Genomic DNA, 17410 nt, shown 5'->3' with positions numbered 1-17410 from the left:
ATGCCTGGTATTGTACAGAATACTTGAAACATTCAGAAGATGATCCCTGAATAGATTTCTTCTGTAGTGAGTTTGAGCTAAGGTATTGGTTCTCACAGTTGTTGGGAGGCAGAGTACCAGGAAGTCTCTTGATGAATTCATAAATGTGGATTTCAGTGTAGCATAAATTCTGTCAACTCTTGCTTAGAAATGTTTGTCTTAATTAAATCTGTGTGATTATTATAAGTGGATTGTGTTTCACCACATCAGGGCAGCCTGACCAACAGTGGCTTATACGATGATGGCTTTATTGTCTTATGTTATCATTCATTTATTTCCTACAACAATAATATTGGAGGATTGAGTCCACAGTAGGTATGGTGATTCCATGATTCTTCTCCTACCCTCTTGCTCTCCTGTCTTCCTGAACCTATCATCTTGATCTCTAGCTTCCATCTATTCCAATCTTAGCATGTAGGTATGTTCTGTCAGGAAAAAAAATGAAGAATGAAAGAGGATGGGACACTACTTATATATGAGCTGTGGCACAGAGTTAGGGAGGCTGAGAAGTACAGATTAGTTAGCTGGGTTTCCTTACTCAGAAAGATGGGGAGGATAGATTCAAGGGAGGTGAATAGTGGGGTGTGGTTGTGCCTGCCTGTAATCCTGGCTCACAATAGGAGGATCACAAGTTGAAGTTTATCCTCAGCAATTTATCAAAGCCCTAAGCAACTTGATGAGACCTTGTCTCAAATTAAAAAAAATCAAAAAGTGCTGGGGATATAGCTCAGTGGTGAAGTGCTCCTGGGTTAAATCTCCAGCACCCCCCCCAAAAAAAAAAAAAAAAAAAAAAGAGGAAGGTAATTAGTGGTGGCCACAAGTATAAAACAACTTAAGAATTTAAGATGTATATTCATGACCTTGTTCTTATAAAACTGTTGGAATTTTTCTGAAACATTTATTTGTTGAACATTTTATTGATAGCTGGTAAAGAGGTATTATCAGCTGTTGAAGGTTTAAGAAATAAAAGTGAAATAAAAACTTCCTTGAAATGAGACCATTTTTTTCCAATGCTTTAAAAAAAATCAATTTATTTGTTCTTTTTAGTTATACATGACAGCAGAGTGTATTTTGATATATTATACATACATGGAGCATAACTTCCCATTCTTGTGGTTATACATTACGTGGAGCTATACTGGATGTGTATTCATATATAATCTATTGCTTTTTTCTTATTGCAAATGAGCAAATAAAACTCTTGATTTTAATGAAGTTTACATCCTAGTCTAGGACAACAGTTTTCCCAAGGAACATGGTTTGAGAACCACAGCATTAATACTATTTTTGCATACTATTAAATTACTTTGTCTCTACTTTCACTTACATAATTTTTGTACATTAAAAAAATTCTCTTTTCTATCTTAATATTACATGTTGTGGGCAATTAAGATGATTTTCTTTTTAAACATCTTTTCTAAGTTCTTTATAATTATCTATGTTTTATTATCAGAGAAAAAAAAAACCTTGTTAAAATTTCAAGGTCAATGCAAGTTCTCGCCTTTTCTGTCTCTGCACCCTATGCTTCAAATCCCTTTTTATCCTCAACTTCTTGAAACTCCTAGAGCAATTATAGACAGTACTACCCATTTATCCCCTTAATTATTCACTATATTGAAATTATCACTAATTGTTCCATATGGTAGCAGGATCATAAGCCTCCTGTTATATATTTTCCTGTGTATTCCAAATTCTTAGCATAGTAATTAGGTACATAGTAGATGCTTAATAAATTCTTTCTGATCAATTAATCATATTTAACACATGAAAATAACAGTATTTGATTGCAAGATAGACATAAAATAAGATATAACTAGTAGCCAGAGTAATCAGAATTTCATAACTTTTACTCTTATTGATAATAGTACCTTGTCTTAGTCCATTTCTGTTGCTATATCAGAATACCTGAGATTGTGTATATTTATAAAGAAAATGTTTATTTTGGCTCATGGTTCTAAAGGCTGAGAAATCTGGCTATTTCATTTGGTGAGGGCCTTGTACTACCTCATGGTAGAAAGCAGACAGGCATGTGAGCATGTGCAGAAAAAAGAAAAGGGATTTAATTTCTGACATAGCTAGTCCATTTCTTTCAGAAAGGCATTATTCATTCATGTGGCTCCCTCCCCATGAGTTAGACACCTCCCACTAGGCTGCCCTGAGGAATTAGGTTCCAACGCATGTGCTGTTGGGGGACACATTCAAACCATAGCAGATCTCTAGCTCCCTCATAAATGCCTCCCTTCTTTAGTGTCACCAAAGGGTGTTTCCCTGGGCCTCTGTCACGTCGCAGCTGTCCTTTCCTTCCTGTGATGTTTGCTGCCCCTACAGGTATGCATTGGCATGTCCTTCCAGCTATCAGCATTGGAACTCTTTGCCTGACACTACTTTTCTTCTTGGCCTTGTGTTTTGCCACGTATGCTGTAGATACTCAGGCTCGGTTGTGGGTCCCAGCCCCCCGTGTGTCTCACTTCTGTTATAACTTGTCATGTAAGCATCAAAGCAGAGGTCTTTATGTCTTGTCACTTCAGACAAGACATTCTTTAATTTCTTATTGTAGCCCATCTGTCTATGTCATGATGAGCTCTTGGGTCTGATCTGGGCGAGCAGTCTAAGTGATAGATAGATGCCACAATGTGCTTCAGATCCCTGCCTCTGTTCAAGACTTTGTTTATTGGACCAAGCTTTTCTGCTTCACTTTGGTGAGGAAGATCATTCTCCTAAAATATTCCTTAGTCCTTCAGGCAAACATTTGCCTGGCCATCTTGAGAGGTCACTAAATGTGTGAATCTTAGTGGCAGGGATGGTTTGGGTCCTCTCTAGCATGCAATCCACTATACTGTGAAATAAAAGCATGAAGAACATATTATAACTCAAAAGAATCTTAAGCTAAGGTAGCAACCTATGATTAAGCTCCATCTTGACTCAGAGACAATATTAAAAACTTCAGTTATTCTTGTTTTTTCTTTTATATCTAATTGTGTTATAGATTGTAATTGAAGTCAGTGTGAATTTTAGGCCTCTAAAGGAAGGAAAGAAGAGTTAATACACTAAGTTTTATTTGTTAAATTGTGCAATTCTTATTTCTGTGGCCTTTGAACTTGGTTAAATCTGTAATTGAGCAAAGATATTATGCACTTTTATGCTCTTTTCTAGGGTAGATCTTTAATTAATATTTAGTTACTTTCCTTGAGCCTGAAGCTGTTTATTTGATAGTGTTTGGAACTGGATCTTGTTTAAATTCCTAGCAGGAGTGTGAGTAGATAGGAAAAAACCCCTATGCTTAGGATGGAGCCTCAGGAGCCTCAATAGCTAAAGCACATGGTCAAGAGGGAAACAGGACAATGAGCAAGTATTGGGAGAGGAGGACCAAGGGCCTAACACTTTCATAGCCAGAGCCAGAAGAAATTAAGAGAGCATCTCCTGTACCTAGAATGGTTTGTGAAACAGAATAACAAAACAGCTGTATAAGCTAGCTCTTATTTTAAGTGCAGATGCTTGAACTTAGAGTAATCCAATTCTGTGCACTTGAGATCCATTTAAGAAAAAGAAACAAAACAAAACAAAAAAACCCTCGCAACCCACAGTTAGGTAAATTGTGCTTACTCTAGTGTAGTGCTTGGTTCAGGGTGGTTGGTTCACACATGACTATGGTTGCCGGTCAATTCCTTGTGTATTTAGGTACTTGATTGTCAGTTCCTAGGAGTGGCAGACCCAAGACGCCATTGCAGAGCAGTGAGAACCAGTGAATCAGTGAGGTCAATGAAATGTCACTAAGGTAGATGTCCCTAGACACTGGACTCTACTTGACCCATTCCTTGAGTCCTACTTTGAAATCTAGAAATAGAAAATAACCATGGGTGGGGGATATCTTGGGGGTACTCCGTGAAATGTTTGCCAGACCTTCATGAAGACCTAGAATGCAGGAGACCTTGTACTTTTCTGAGTTACTCAGCTGCTGACCAGTAGTCTCAGGTGAACTTGGGCCTCCCTGCTCCCAGATCCATGTTATCACAACTGTAGTGGGATTTAAAACAACAACAGCAACAACAAAATCATTTGTTTTTTTCTTTGCATAAGTGCATTTGTTGTTGTGGCTCAAATTCCTAATAGGAGGATATGAAAATGGCATTGTAGAGATTTTCACCCAATTCCATGTGATTGGCAACTTAGCACTAACCCTGAAGCAATTTATTTGCTTTCAGAGAAAGCTTAATATGATGCTTTCAGTGCAGGACTGACAGTATTGGAGCAGGAATAAAATCATCATAGAATGATGTGTGATTTTGATTTGACTTGCTTCCTGTGGTAAAGCAAATTTAAATCAGGCATTTAAGTTTTAAGTATATGAAGATTTTTAATCTCTTCTGTGTACATAAATGTTCTCTCTCTATATATACATATGTATATATACATATTACAAAATCCAAGTTCACTTCATAATTCATAGTTAAAATTATTAATTTGTCTAGAATGATCATTTAAATTTATTTTCACTACCAAGAGAAGATTGTTTCTAATTGTTTTTATTTGTTATCATTTAAAATAAGTTACTCACTAGAAAAATAATCTAAAATATTAAAACAATAGTAAGAAGATTATTGTAAGGAGTTGGCAGCCAAAATAGAAATATTCCATAGCTTTACCTTTGGGGATTATGTTAAATCCTGAAATTTCAAGTTTGGGGTGGGCGTCTTTTTGACATGTCATTAAGCTTCTCTGGGGTGTACTGAACATTTTGCATTCTATAGAACTTGCTTTTTGTATATTGTCTAATTGTTATACTTGTGAATGGGATGCCCAACACATTTCAAGGCTTTGCTCTTTTGTTTATGAACATCTGGATTTAAAAAAAGCCAAATATATACATATAAAACAATTTTTTCCTTTCTTGCAGAATTAAATGTGAGGGAGTCTGATGTAAGAGTTTGTGATGAATCATCGTGTAAATATGGAGGAGTCTGTAAAGAAGATGGAGATGGTTTGAAATGTGCATGCCAATTTCAGGTAAGGAAATCAAACTTAAAAATTTTTTGTATTTGTCATATTTTATAATTATACATTTTACAAATTAGAAAGCTTATAACATGTTGACCCCCTGAGAAGATTGAGTTCTTAGCCTACCAGTACTTCATTGTCAAACGAAGCCCTGTTATTTGTACCTTTCATGCTTCTTTTTTGGAATGAAAGAGGACAGACTGGCAATAATAGATATGAAAATGCTTTGAAAAACTTTTAAAGTCCTATTCAAATTTAAGATATAATTGTCACTGAAGGGAAATAAGGTGCAGATTGCAATAGAACCTCTGTCTAACATGTAGGCATCTTTTTTTCTTTTCTTCTGTTAGTATATCTCTTTCCCTTCCCATTCTCATTTTTTGCTGTCTCATTTTTTTAGGCCAAAGAATGTGATTGACTTGGAACCTCAGGGTAAGTCAGGGATAGAGAGGGACTAGGAAGTGGAACCTCAGATTAAGTGTTGTGATTCTAGTGTCTGAAAAAGTAAAAGAAAGGAAATGAAGTGTGCTGCTTTCAAGCCTTTCTTTTTTGTATCTATTCTGTAATTAAATTGCAGGGTTTCTGAATGTTTTTCATAAGATGGTTTCTGATTCAGGATTTGAGATGAGACAAAGAAGGAACTAGTATTTTCTTTTCACTTATAGTCTAATTCTAAATGTACTTAACCATTTTGGATTTTGAGGGGGAGGTAAAGATTTGGAAATTAGGAATAGAAGCATAGGAGTGTTAGTATTTCCAGTAACCTCATGACCTCAGATAAATTTGCCTGATCTTAGGTAATTTCCTTCACATCAATTGAAAATTCCACTTGAAAAGAGAAGGCACATTTCCTATCTTTCTTACGATACTGTAATAAGAATCTTTAAATTGGTAAGAATTGTGTATGACCTCTCTTCAGAAAGTAAACTATCATGTTTATTTTCTTTTTGGTACCAGGATTGAACTCAGGGACACCCAACCACTGAGCTACATCTCCAGCATTATTTTGTATTTTATTTAGAGATAGGGTCTCACTGAGTCTTGCTTTTGCTGAATCTGGCTTTGAAGTTGTGATCCTCCTGCCTCAGTCTCCAGAGCTGCTGGAATTACAGGTTATGTTTATTTTCATTAAAGAACTTAGAGAGTTTAAGGAAAGGGGAAGGATAGGTGTGCGGTACTGTCCAACAGGTTCTTTATGGTCAAAATAGACTTCACATTCAGTTTTGCAGAGTGTTAAGTAGGTTTCTCTTGGGCGTTTTTGCAATAGACACCTTCTTCCAAGCTTATGGTAGCTGTGTCTGGCTTCAGATCCTTGTTTGTCTGCCTGTTGGCCAGACATGCTGGTTCTTTGTCCTGGGCTCCTCAACGTGGAAGCTGGCTTTTTCTAGAACCAGACAAGATGTCAGTGGTAATTCAAACCGTTCTCCCCCTATAGGTAATATTCATGGCTGCCTTCAACATTTTCTCTCTAGGTTTTTTTTTTTTTTTATCAGTTTGAGTATGAAGTACTTAGGTTTGTTTTCCTTTTAATTTATCTTGCTTGGAGTTGGCTGAGTTTCTGAAATGTATAAATTTATGTTATTCATTAACTTTGGGAAGTATTTGGTCATTACTCTTAAAATACTTTTTTTCTCTCCATTCTGTCTTCTAATCTGGGATTTTAGTGATTTACGTTAGACTTTTTGGTTCTGTCTCAAGGCCCCAGAGGCACTCTGTTTATCTTATTTCCCAGTTTTTTGCTTTCTGTTTTTCACGCTGGATAATTTTTATGAATCTGTCTTCAGGTTATAACGCTTGATTTTATTATCTCTACTTTTGCTGTATGGTGAATTTTTAATTCCAGACTTTTAAATTCTAGAATGTATAGTTTTTCTTTATCTGCTGGGATTTCCGATCTTTTCATTCATTACAGACATTTTACTTGAGCCTAGATGTTACAGGCTGCTTTAAATTTTTTTTCCTGCTAAAATCAATATCAAGGACATCTTATGTATTATCTCTCTAGATTTTTCTTCTTTTTCATTTGACAATGGATAGTGTTTTGCTGTGTTAGACTGCTTTTAAATTTATTCTATACATTACAAATGATATAATTTAGATGTCTCAATTCTGTTTTTTTTTTTTTTTTTGAGAATTTTTTATATATTTACTTACTTATTTATTTTTTGCCTTACTGGGGATTGAACTCAGGGCCTTATATATGCTGGGTGAGCTGTGCTTTACCAGTGAGTTATATCCCAGTCCTTAGTATTGTTATTTTTGAAGTAGTTGAATTGATTGACCTCCAACTGCAGATTCTGTCCTTCCTGTGGTAGGTAGCAATACAAACTATCATTTCTTTTAGCATTAGTGGAACTACATAGCAGTTTGTCCGTTTATGGTTCAGTGTTGGCCAAGCTCTGAGTTGGTAAACTCTGAGTTTATGCAGAGAATCTGAGACTTCCTGGGATCTCCCTTTTATTTTCTAGTAGCTTTGGCTACCCCAAACTCTATTCTCTGGTTTGTGAAACCAGAAAAATTTCAGGTATTTTTGTTGCAGTTTTAGCTATTTTACATTGCTAAAGATTGGGGCTATTCCTCTTACTTGTCTTCAGTATTTACCTGGGTTAAATTTGGTATGGATCTAATGGACCAGTGGGATGTTCATGAGAGGATTAACATTCTCACCAATTAGCAATGTATGAGTTCCTGTCTCCCCCTCAGCTGCTGCTGCTTCTTTTTTTAAAAAATTAATTAATTTATTTTACAGTAGCATGCATTTGGACATATTGTACACAAATGGAGCACAACTTCTCATTCCTGTAGCTGTCCATGGTGCAGAATCACTCCAGTAGTGTAATCATGCATGTGAATAGGGTAATAATGTCTGTCTCTTTCTGCTGTCCTTCCCACCTCCATAGCCCCCCTCCCTTCTCCTCACTCCCCTCCACACAAACCAAAGTTCCTTCATTCTCCCCTCAGCTTCTTGATTTTGTCAGTCCTTTTAAATTTTGTAAATCTGAAAGCCCCTCCTGAGCCTCCCGCCAATTTTTTATTTGCATTTGTCTATGAGAGAAGTTGAAAACGTGCCACTTATTTATTGACCATTTTTTCTGTGAATTAATGTTTCATATTCTTTGCTAATTTTTTATTTTTATTTTTTGGTACCGGGGATTGAACTCAGGAGCACCCAACCACTGAGCCACATCCCCAGCACTATTTTGTATTTTATTTAGAGACAGGATCTCACTGAGTTGCTAAGCGCCTCGCCATTGCTGAGGCTGGTTTTGAACTCTTGATCCTCTTGCCTCAGCCTCCCGAGCTGCTGGGATTACAGTATGCATCACTGTACCCGGCTTTTTTTGCTTATTTTTTGTAATATTTTCTTTTTCCCTTGTGTTAATTTGTAAAAACATAATGTATATATGTGTGAATGTACGTGTACATGCTATACAAAATACAGAATCTAAATACTTCTATATTGCTTATTGTGCTTAAGCATTTTATATCCATTAATTCAGAAACCCTCATGAGAACCAACCAACTGTTTTGATGTGTTTTTAAAAAGAGTTATATTACCCATAGTAAACAATGTGAACAATATAAGAAGATAGATAATGGAAAAAAAAGTCTCCATTCTAGAGTATCAGTTGCTCTTCTTAGAGGTAACATTGGCTGCTATCTTTTTGTGTTTATACAAACATATGTGATTTTAGTTCCCCTTTTAAGTATGTAAGTTACTGAATAGTATTTACCTTAGAGACTGTTCCAGTATAGTTTATTTAGGTTGTAAAAAAAAAAAATTCCATATTTTAAAGAAGTTATCCTAGTTTTATTTTCTGCTTTTTTCTTTTTAAAAATTATTTATTTTTTGGCTTACAAATAATAATTGTTTTATTTTTATCTTGTTTACTTTTTTGACATAAAGAAGTATAAATTTTTCTGTGAAAATTATATTTATCTTTGTGTTTTTGTCTTTATGGTTCTGATTTTCTTCATTTTTTGAAAGTCTTTTTCTGAAACTTCTTTTTTTTCTTTTTTGTACTGGGGATTGAACCCAAGGTGCTCTACCACCAAGCTCCATCCCTAACCCTTTTTATATTTTTTTGAGACAAGGTCTTGCTAAGTTGCAGAGGCTGGCTCAAACTTTAGGTCCTCCTGCCTTAGCCTTCTGAGTAGCTGGGATTATAGGCTTGCACCATTGTGCCTGGCTGAAAGTTTTAAGATTAATAAAGAAATAGCCTTTTTTAAAAAACAAATTTGAATAGAGAAAATCCTCCCAGAAGCTGTTCGAATCATTTTTTTTAAAGAGAGAGAGAGGGAATTTTTTAATATTTATTTTTTAGTTTTCGGTGGACATAACATCTTTATTTGTATGTGGTGCTGAGGATCGAACCCAGTGCCGCGTCATACCAGGCGAGCGCGCTACCGCTTAAGCCACATCCCCAGCCCATGTTCGAATCATTTGCATTCTTGTGGCAGAGCAGGAAAGGGAAATATAAGTTAGGAGTTGGGATCAGTGGGTGTTTATTGAATATTTACTTTATTCTGGGTCCTAGACGAGATGTAAAGATGTTTAAAAGCAGGTTCTTGGTTGTAGGAGCACACTGCCTCAGGGCTTACATCCATAGTTTGATCTTCTTGCTGAGAAAGCCTTCTTTTGGCCACAGTGCCTTCCCATAGTTTATAAATCTGTTCAAGCTAGACTTTAGGTATTGCCCCTTCAGAACAATGACTTAGTGTGCACATTAAACATTTCTTTCTGCTGGGTACTTTCAACTCATGACTTAGCATGCTTTTGGTGCTGATAAAAACTTTCTGGGACAGGATTGAAATACATTTTAACAGGTAATGACAAAATTGTATGTAAAAGTCTAAAATTGTTTTCAGTCTGCTAATAACAGCTGTTATCTTACCACATACCTAAACAAAGCCATGTTTAGTCATTTTTATACAAAGAAAAATGATCAATACTGCATCTTCTCCTGAAAACTTATCACCTATGACTTTCTTCTCTTTGTTCTTCTATACACAGTTCTCTGGACTATGTATCTTTCTTCCTGAATTTATCAGTGTCTGTTCTTGCTGAGAGCCATGTCCTCTTTTTAGACCTTTGTATTAGCCAGAGTTTTATGTGCATGCGCACACACACGAGAAATGTGAGAGACAGTGAGAGAAAGAGACTACAAAGATCTGTTTTATTTGATCATGGAGGTTGAAGTTATACAATCTGTCATCTGCACATTGCAAACCCAGAAAATCCAATGATATAAATCCCTGTCTGAGACTGAAGGCCTGAGAACCAGAAGACCAATGTTCTTAGCTTAAGCAGCCAGGCAGAGAGAATTCTCCCTTTCTCTGCCACTTTGTTCTTTTTGGGTCCTCAACAGATTGAATAATACTTACCCATAATGCAGTCTTCTTTATTTGGTGCACTGATTCAAATGGTAATAACATCTGAAAGTACCTTCACAGTTGCATCAGAAATAATTTTGAATCTGGGCACCCTGAGGCCCAGTCAAGTTGATGTATGAAATTACCTGTCACCATCTACGATTTTATTTATTCATTTTTTTGTGGTCCTTGTGGAGAATCAAACCAGGGGCCTCACATATGCTAGGCAAGCACTCTACCACTGAACTATATCTGCAACCCACTTTTTTTTTTTGGTGATGCTATGGATCAAATCCAGGGCATGGTGTATGTGAGGCAAGCACTCTGTCAACTGAGCTATATCCCTAGCCCCACCAACCCACTTTTAAATTTTAATTCGAGACAGGGTCTCTTAAAGTTGTCAATGCTGGCCTTGAACTCACAGTCCTCCGAATAGCTAAGATTACAGGCATGAGCCACTGTGCCCAGATAATCTAGTTATTATGTTTTGATTACATGCAGCATAATTTCATCCCATTGTAGGTACACAGTAAATGCTTGAATGACTTGATTCTGTAGACTTGGGTACTGCTGCATCTTTCTAAACTACTTTACATAGCTGGCAGTATCATCATGCTCTTCTGGCTAAAGAGAAGTGATGGAGGAGGGTTCCTCCCCCAACAAGGAGGAACCTAGAGATAGGTTCCAACACCTGTGCAGAAATCAGAAGTTCCCAGATCTCTTCTCATTTGTTCACAAGTATACTGAGAGATCACCAAGAATGACTCCTAGAAACTAGAATGACCCAGGAATAGCAGGTCTGCTTCTGCCATCTCGGGCTCACCCTAGGGATATGCTTGTGAAGTTATATTTCAGGGACATTAAGTCCCCTGCTTATTATCTCCAAGAGCTCTGTGGTGAGATCTCGCTGGCTAACTTGAGTTATGTAATGGTTAAAGTATATGACGTATGAGGAATTGTTTCTCTTTCACTTATTAGCTGTGACCCTGGGCAAATACTTAAAGACTCTGAAATAATAATAATAAATAACTTTTAATAAAAGTTGATGTAGGATTCTGCTGATATTGAATGTGTACAAAATCAACTTGGTTTTAAAATATTTTATTAGCTAGAAATTGTTTTTACCAGTGCTTGACCTGTGATATAGTTAATGTTTATTGGGAATTTACTGTGGCCAGATATAAAACCTACTGGTAGATTTCTCTTATTTAATCCTCAAAACCACCTTATTTAGGTAGGGACTATTATAATTACCCTTGTACAGATGGGAAAATGGTTCTGGTACTAGCTCATAGTCACATGGATGGTGGGCAGGATTTGGACACAGGTACTTTTGACTCCAGAGCCCTAGCTCTATGTGTTAAGCTATGTGTTTCACATGGTTATTGGGATACTTAAGTTAGATAGTACGTATAAAGTTGTAATTCAGTGCTTGTTCTAGATAGGTACTATTTAATAATTGTGAAGATTGTCAGCCCTATCAGATTTAATGCTATTTTTTAATAATCAAAATTTTGTTTTGGGGCTGAGGTTGTGGCTCAGTAGTAGAGTGCTTGCCTTGCACATGCGAGACGCTGGATTCGAACTTCAGCACCACATAAAAAAATAAACGAATAAAAATAAAGGTATTGTGTCCAACTCCAATTAAAAAAATTTGTTTAATTTCTTTATTAAATATAATGTAACCTGCATAAACATAATTAAAGAATTGAATATGATACCTAATTCCAATATAAGAGAAAAATAAAAGTAATTTGTAATAATATAAATATTTTACAATGTAAATGCTTGCAGATGATTATACCAGATGACAGCACAGCAGTCAGATACTTCTATCTGCTTTAATAAATGTTTGGATTAAAAGAATCTGAAGCAGTTTCCTACCAGGTGTACATGAAAGTAAAGATGTAGAAGTATGGTTGGATGCTAGAATAAAAATCATTATTGGGATAAAGTATGACAGATCAGACTTATTTGTATATGATATTACTGTATTTTCTACACGAAATTTCCTAAAGTAAAAATTTAATTTTAATAAAAGTTGATGTAGGATTCTGCTGATATTGAATGTGTACAAAATCAACTTGGTTTTAAAATATTTTATTAGTTAGAAATTGTTTTTACCAGTGATATTATGCTGTATTTATGTTTCATAAACAAATTTCTGTTAAATTAAAAAAAATAGTTAATCTTAATTGCAGAAAAATTGAGAAATAAAACATAAAGACATAATGTGAAAAAATTGTTGTTGATATTTTCTTCCAGAATTTATTTTAAACATTCATCTTTTCTAAATTAAAAGATGTGATTTAGTTTCTTGCTATATTCTATTTTATATTACTATATTATTTTTAGAATTTTGCACTTAGTTTTACAGATAGATAATACTTTTAAAAATGGCACAAAATTCCCAGAAGTTATATATATGTTTTTCACCTAACCTGATATTAGCTTTTTCTGTCACACAGTATTTTTTAGAAGTTAAATCTTCATAACTGCAGTATTCTTGAACAAATACAATGTTTTAATTAAACATTGCTCTATTTGACACTTAGGTTGGATAGTACAAATTTCTGTTTGAAAAGACTGTAATAAATATTTGTCTACAAGTTTCTTTCAGATAGATTCTTTTTTTTTTTTTTTAACACAATGCCTTTATTTTTATGTGGTGCTGAGGATCGAACCCAGGTCCTGCCCGTGCTAGGCGAGCTCTCTACCGCTGAGCCACAATCCCAGCTCCTAGATAGATTCTTATTTTTTAAATTTATTTTTTAGTTTTAGGTGGACACAATATCTTTATTTTATTTTTATGTGGTGTTGAGGATCGAACCCAGTGCCCTGCACATGCCAAGCAAGCGTGCTACTGCTTGAACCACATCCCCAACCCTAGATAGATTCTTAAATGTGTAATTCTGGAACAAAAACTGCATTCCCATTTTAGAACTTTTGAAACATATTGTTAGATGATGTTTCCCCAAAGTTGAACCAATTTAGATGACTATAATTGGTGTATTGGAATGCTCACATAGTTGAAAAATTTTTAAATAGTATTAAAGACATTAAGTTAAAAATAATGTTTCACTTTTAGTATATAACTCTGATTGCAAGTGAATGTTAGTGCTTTTTTGTATATTAACTGGCTATTTCGTATTTTTTCTATAAATTTTACTTCATTTCTCTGGTCTGTTGCTTTATTAATTTGTATTTTCTCTCTTTTTTTTAAGTAATTAAAACTTGCATTATATTTTTCCCTCAGATTTTAAAACTATTCATTTAGACTTTTTTTTTTTTTGTGTGTGTGTGTGTGGGGGGTTTACTGGGGTTTGAACCCAGTGGTGCTTAATCACTAAACCACATTTCAGCTCTTTTTATTTTTTATTTTGAAGCAGGGTCTCTCTAACTCATGGCCTCCCTAAGTTGTTGAGGCTGGTTTTGAACTTGCATCCTCCTGCTTCAGCCTCCTGAACTTTTGGGATTATAGTTGTGCATCACCATGCCCAGCTAATTTATGATATTTTTGACAATGTAGAAATTTAAAGTTTTTTTGTATCAAGGATTAAACTTAGTTTAATAACAATAAATTCCTGAGCCACATATCCAGCCCTTTTTACTTTTTATTTTGAGACAGGATCTTGCTAAGTTGCTTTAGGACCTCACTAGGTTGCTGAGGCTGGACTTGAACATGTGATCTTTCTGCATCAGCTTCTTGATCTGCTGGGATGACAGGCATGCACCACCATGCCTGGCTAGTTTTAAAGTTTTTTAAAAACATGCAGATTCTTTGACATTTCTGAAACCTATCTTACCCCTTTTCTTCTTCTTTTTTAAAAAAAAAAAAATTTTTTTTTAGTTGTAAATGGACAAAATATCTTTTTTTTTTTTTAGAGAGAGAGAGAGATTTTAATATTTATTTGTTTTAGTTTTCGGCGGACAACATCTTTGTTTGTATGTGGTGCTGAGGATCGAACCTGGGCCGTACGCATGCCAGGCGAGTGCACTACCGCTTGAGCCACCTCCCCAGCCCGGACAAAATATCTTTATTTATTTATTTTTTATGCGGTGCTGAGGACTGAACCCAGTCTCACACACGTGCAAGGCAGGCGCTCTACTACTGAGCTACAACCCCAGCCCATCCTTTTTCTTCTTAAACTTTCTTATTTCTACCCATCCTTCAAGGCCCAGTTCACATTTCACTTTCTCTGAGGAGGTTTGTTTTTTGAGTACTCTAGCTTACAACACTAGGCAAACATGTAAATGAATGCAGATGATTATACTAGAAGAAAGACAACACAGCAGTCAGATACTTCTATTTGCTTATAATAAATGTTTGGATTAAAAGAATCTGAAGCAGTTTCCTACCAGGTGTACATGAAAATAAAGATGTATATTCTATTTGTATATCCTATTAATTTGGATTATGATTTAGCTATGCAGCATTTTCTGTCATATTTTTATGACTCTATTGAGTATAAGGTCTCTGGGAATAGAAATCATATTATAGTTCTTTGTGTCTTCTGTAGCATTTAGTTTGGAACTTCCCTACTATAGAAGTATTAAAGAAATGAATTTTGGTAATACTAAAATGACATTACCTAACCTATTGCTCTTTACAAACATTGTCAAGAATTTCCTCTTATTATCTCAGTGGCTTTTCATGGCAAGTTAATGAAATAGATAGCATAAGGATTTTCAGTCTCATTTTTACAGATAGTTGGTATTTTCATTATGAATGTGAAAAAGGTATGAAGAAGTAGCATAATTTTTCTTTTTTAAAAAACCCAAGTAAAAGAACAAACTATTCAGTAGTAGACTGTCATAATACTATGGTATTGCATTCATGAATGTGAAATAAACTATTAATATTCATGCCTAGTTCTGAGTGTTTATTTTTGTTTCATTTGTAGTGCCATACAAATTATATTCCCGTCTGTGGATCAAATGGGGACACTTATCAAAATGAATGCTTTCTCAGAAGGGCTGCTTGTAAGCACCAGAAAGAGATAACAGTAGTAGCAAGAGGACCATGTTATTCTGGTATGTATGACATTCTTCTGAGTAAATGTTAGAACTGGTTCCATTATATTTGCCAAAAGGAAAATTCCTTCCAGAGAGAGATTCTTAAAATTGCAGGGAGCTCTTTTTCACCCCCATTCACATCCTTAGTGTGTAACTTCTCCATTTTTATGTCTTGAGGTTTTTTTTGTGAAGACTTTGCACATCCTTTGCCCTAGGGTTTGAGGAGTATCTGTAAAAAACCATGAGAAACATTTTAGGTTTAGGTTGTATGTCATTTCAAGCTCTTCCCTTTGTCTTTGCCACCCATTGCTGCCAAGCTGTGTATATTTGCTTCCTTTTTCTGGAATTGGTGGTAGTTGATTTTGGGAAGTATTAATGTTAGCTTCTCTCTGCTGTTTTTATTGAGGGTAGGGATGCAGGGGAGGTATTGTTATTAAAATTATAATATGAAATGACTGGGAAGGGTGGAGACTAATGTTATCCCCATTTACTTTCTTTTCCTATTATGTTAAAGTTCTCCCTTTTACTAAAGGTAAAGATTTTTAGGGCCAGCTAAGACCCAGACCCCAATCCTACCCTCACTTTCGACACCAAGTTCAAGAGGTTCCCCAGACCACCTTCAAGCTCAGTTATTTGCTAGAACTTACCAAGAGTCATTATACTCATGGTTATGATTTATTGAAGGTAAGAAGGCATATGAAAATCAGTCAAAGGAAGAGATGCACAGGGCAGACTTGGGAGTGTTCCAAACATGGGGCTTGTGGCTGTATTCTCTCCATGGAGTCTTGAACTGTATTAACTATTGGCCTCACTGTGTGATACTATGTGTGGAATATTGTCAACCAGGAAAGCTTGCCAAGCCTCAGTGTTTGGTTTTTATTGAGGCTCCATTAAGCAAGTGTCATTGATTGTTCATGTGTTTTATCTGAGACTCTAAGTTTGCTAATACCATGTGACCCAAATCCCTGACACTAAATTGTATGGCTGGTCTTTCTAGTGTTGACAGCCACACTCAAGACTACTAGATGTGTCTGGCCCCACACTGAGTCCTGATGTGCCACCTTCCCCTAGAAGAGATATATATTGGAAGGCAAGGGTAAAGGCCAGACCTCTCTTTGGACAAGGCCATAGTTTTTCACTAATTAGGTACTTAAAGAAATTATTATGATCTTAGGCTAGGAGACTACCATGTGGTGTAGTTTTTATATACTTCTCTTAACTATGGTTTTTTTTTTTTTTTTTTAACAGATTTAGTCTAGAAACTAAGGAGGATTATGGAGTTCTTTCTAATCCCAAATTAGTTGTGCATCATTTATGAGGAGCATGTGTATAAGACACCAAGTGCTTTGAATGGGTAGTGAATGTTAAATATTAGGAGCCACAGTGATAGATTGGATAGAGCACTGAACTAAGTTAAAGTTACCCCAACTCTTATTTTTCATATAACCTTACCTTTTCTAAGCCCCAATTTCTTAAATTGTTAAATAGATATCATCTCCTGGGATTGTTAAGTAATGATTGAACGAACTAACTATGAGGTGCTATATTGATTTTGTTATTTGCTGAGTGAGCCAGTGTTTTATCATTTGGTTTTTAACAGGTCCTATTTCAGGAGTGTGAATTATCATTCTCCTTTCCTTACCTGAAAAATCTTTTTCTTATGCTTTAAGATTGGACTTAAGCCTTTTCTTTTTTAAAAAAAATTTTAATTTACTGACATAATTGATAATAAAATTTTGAAACTGGAAAAAAATTTTTAATTTATTATATATTACAACAGAATGCATTACAATTCATATTACCCATATAGCGCACACTTTTTTATATCTCTGGCTGTACACAAGTAGAGTCACATCCTTTGTGTCTTCATACATGTACTTGCAGTAATGATGACCATCTCATTCCACTCTTTCCTACCCCAAGCCCCCTCCATTCCCTTCCTCCCCTTTTCCCCTTTGCCCTATAGAGTTCATTTAATTCTCTCATC

The 17410-nt window shown here is 35.4% G+C and overlaps 1 protein-coding gene across 3 annotated transcripts in view; it reads left to right on the top strand.

The window, feature by feature from the left end:
* The window catches only part of LOC107147750 (myb/SANT-like DNA-binding domain-containing protein 3), a 137840-nt gene that overhangs the window by 61665 nt on the left and 58765 nt on the right, over positions 1–17410 (top strand). For all 3 annotated transcript variants that reach the window (XM_015492262.2, XM_048783299.1, XM_048783300.1), the window contains 2 exons: positions 4934–5043; positions 15312–15441. In XM_015492262.2, the coding sequence (XP_015347748.1) occupies positions 4934–5043; positions 15312–15441 (240 nt within the window). The remainder of the gene's footprint in view (positions 1–4933; positions 5044–15311; positions 15442–17410) is intronic.

Source organism: Marmota marmota, unplaced genomic scaffold (genome assembly GCF_001458135.2).
Source record: "Marmota marmota marmota unplaced genomic scaffold, marMar, whole genome shotgun sequence".
NCBI lineage: Eukaryota > Metazoa > Chordata > Mammalia > Rodentia > Sciuridae > Marmota > Marmota marmota.
This window is presented reverse-complemented; position numbering and strand designations above follow the sequence as displayed.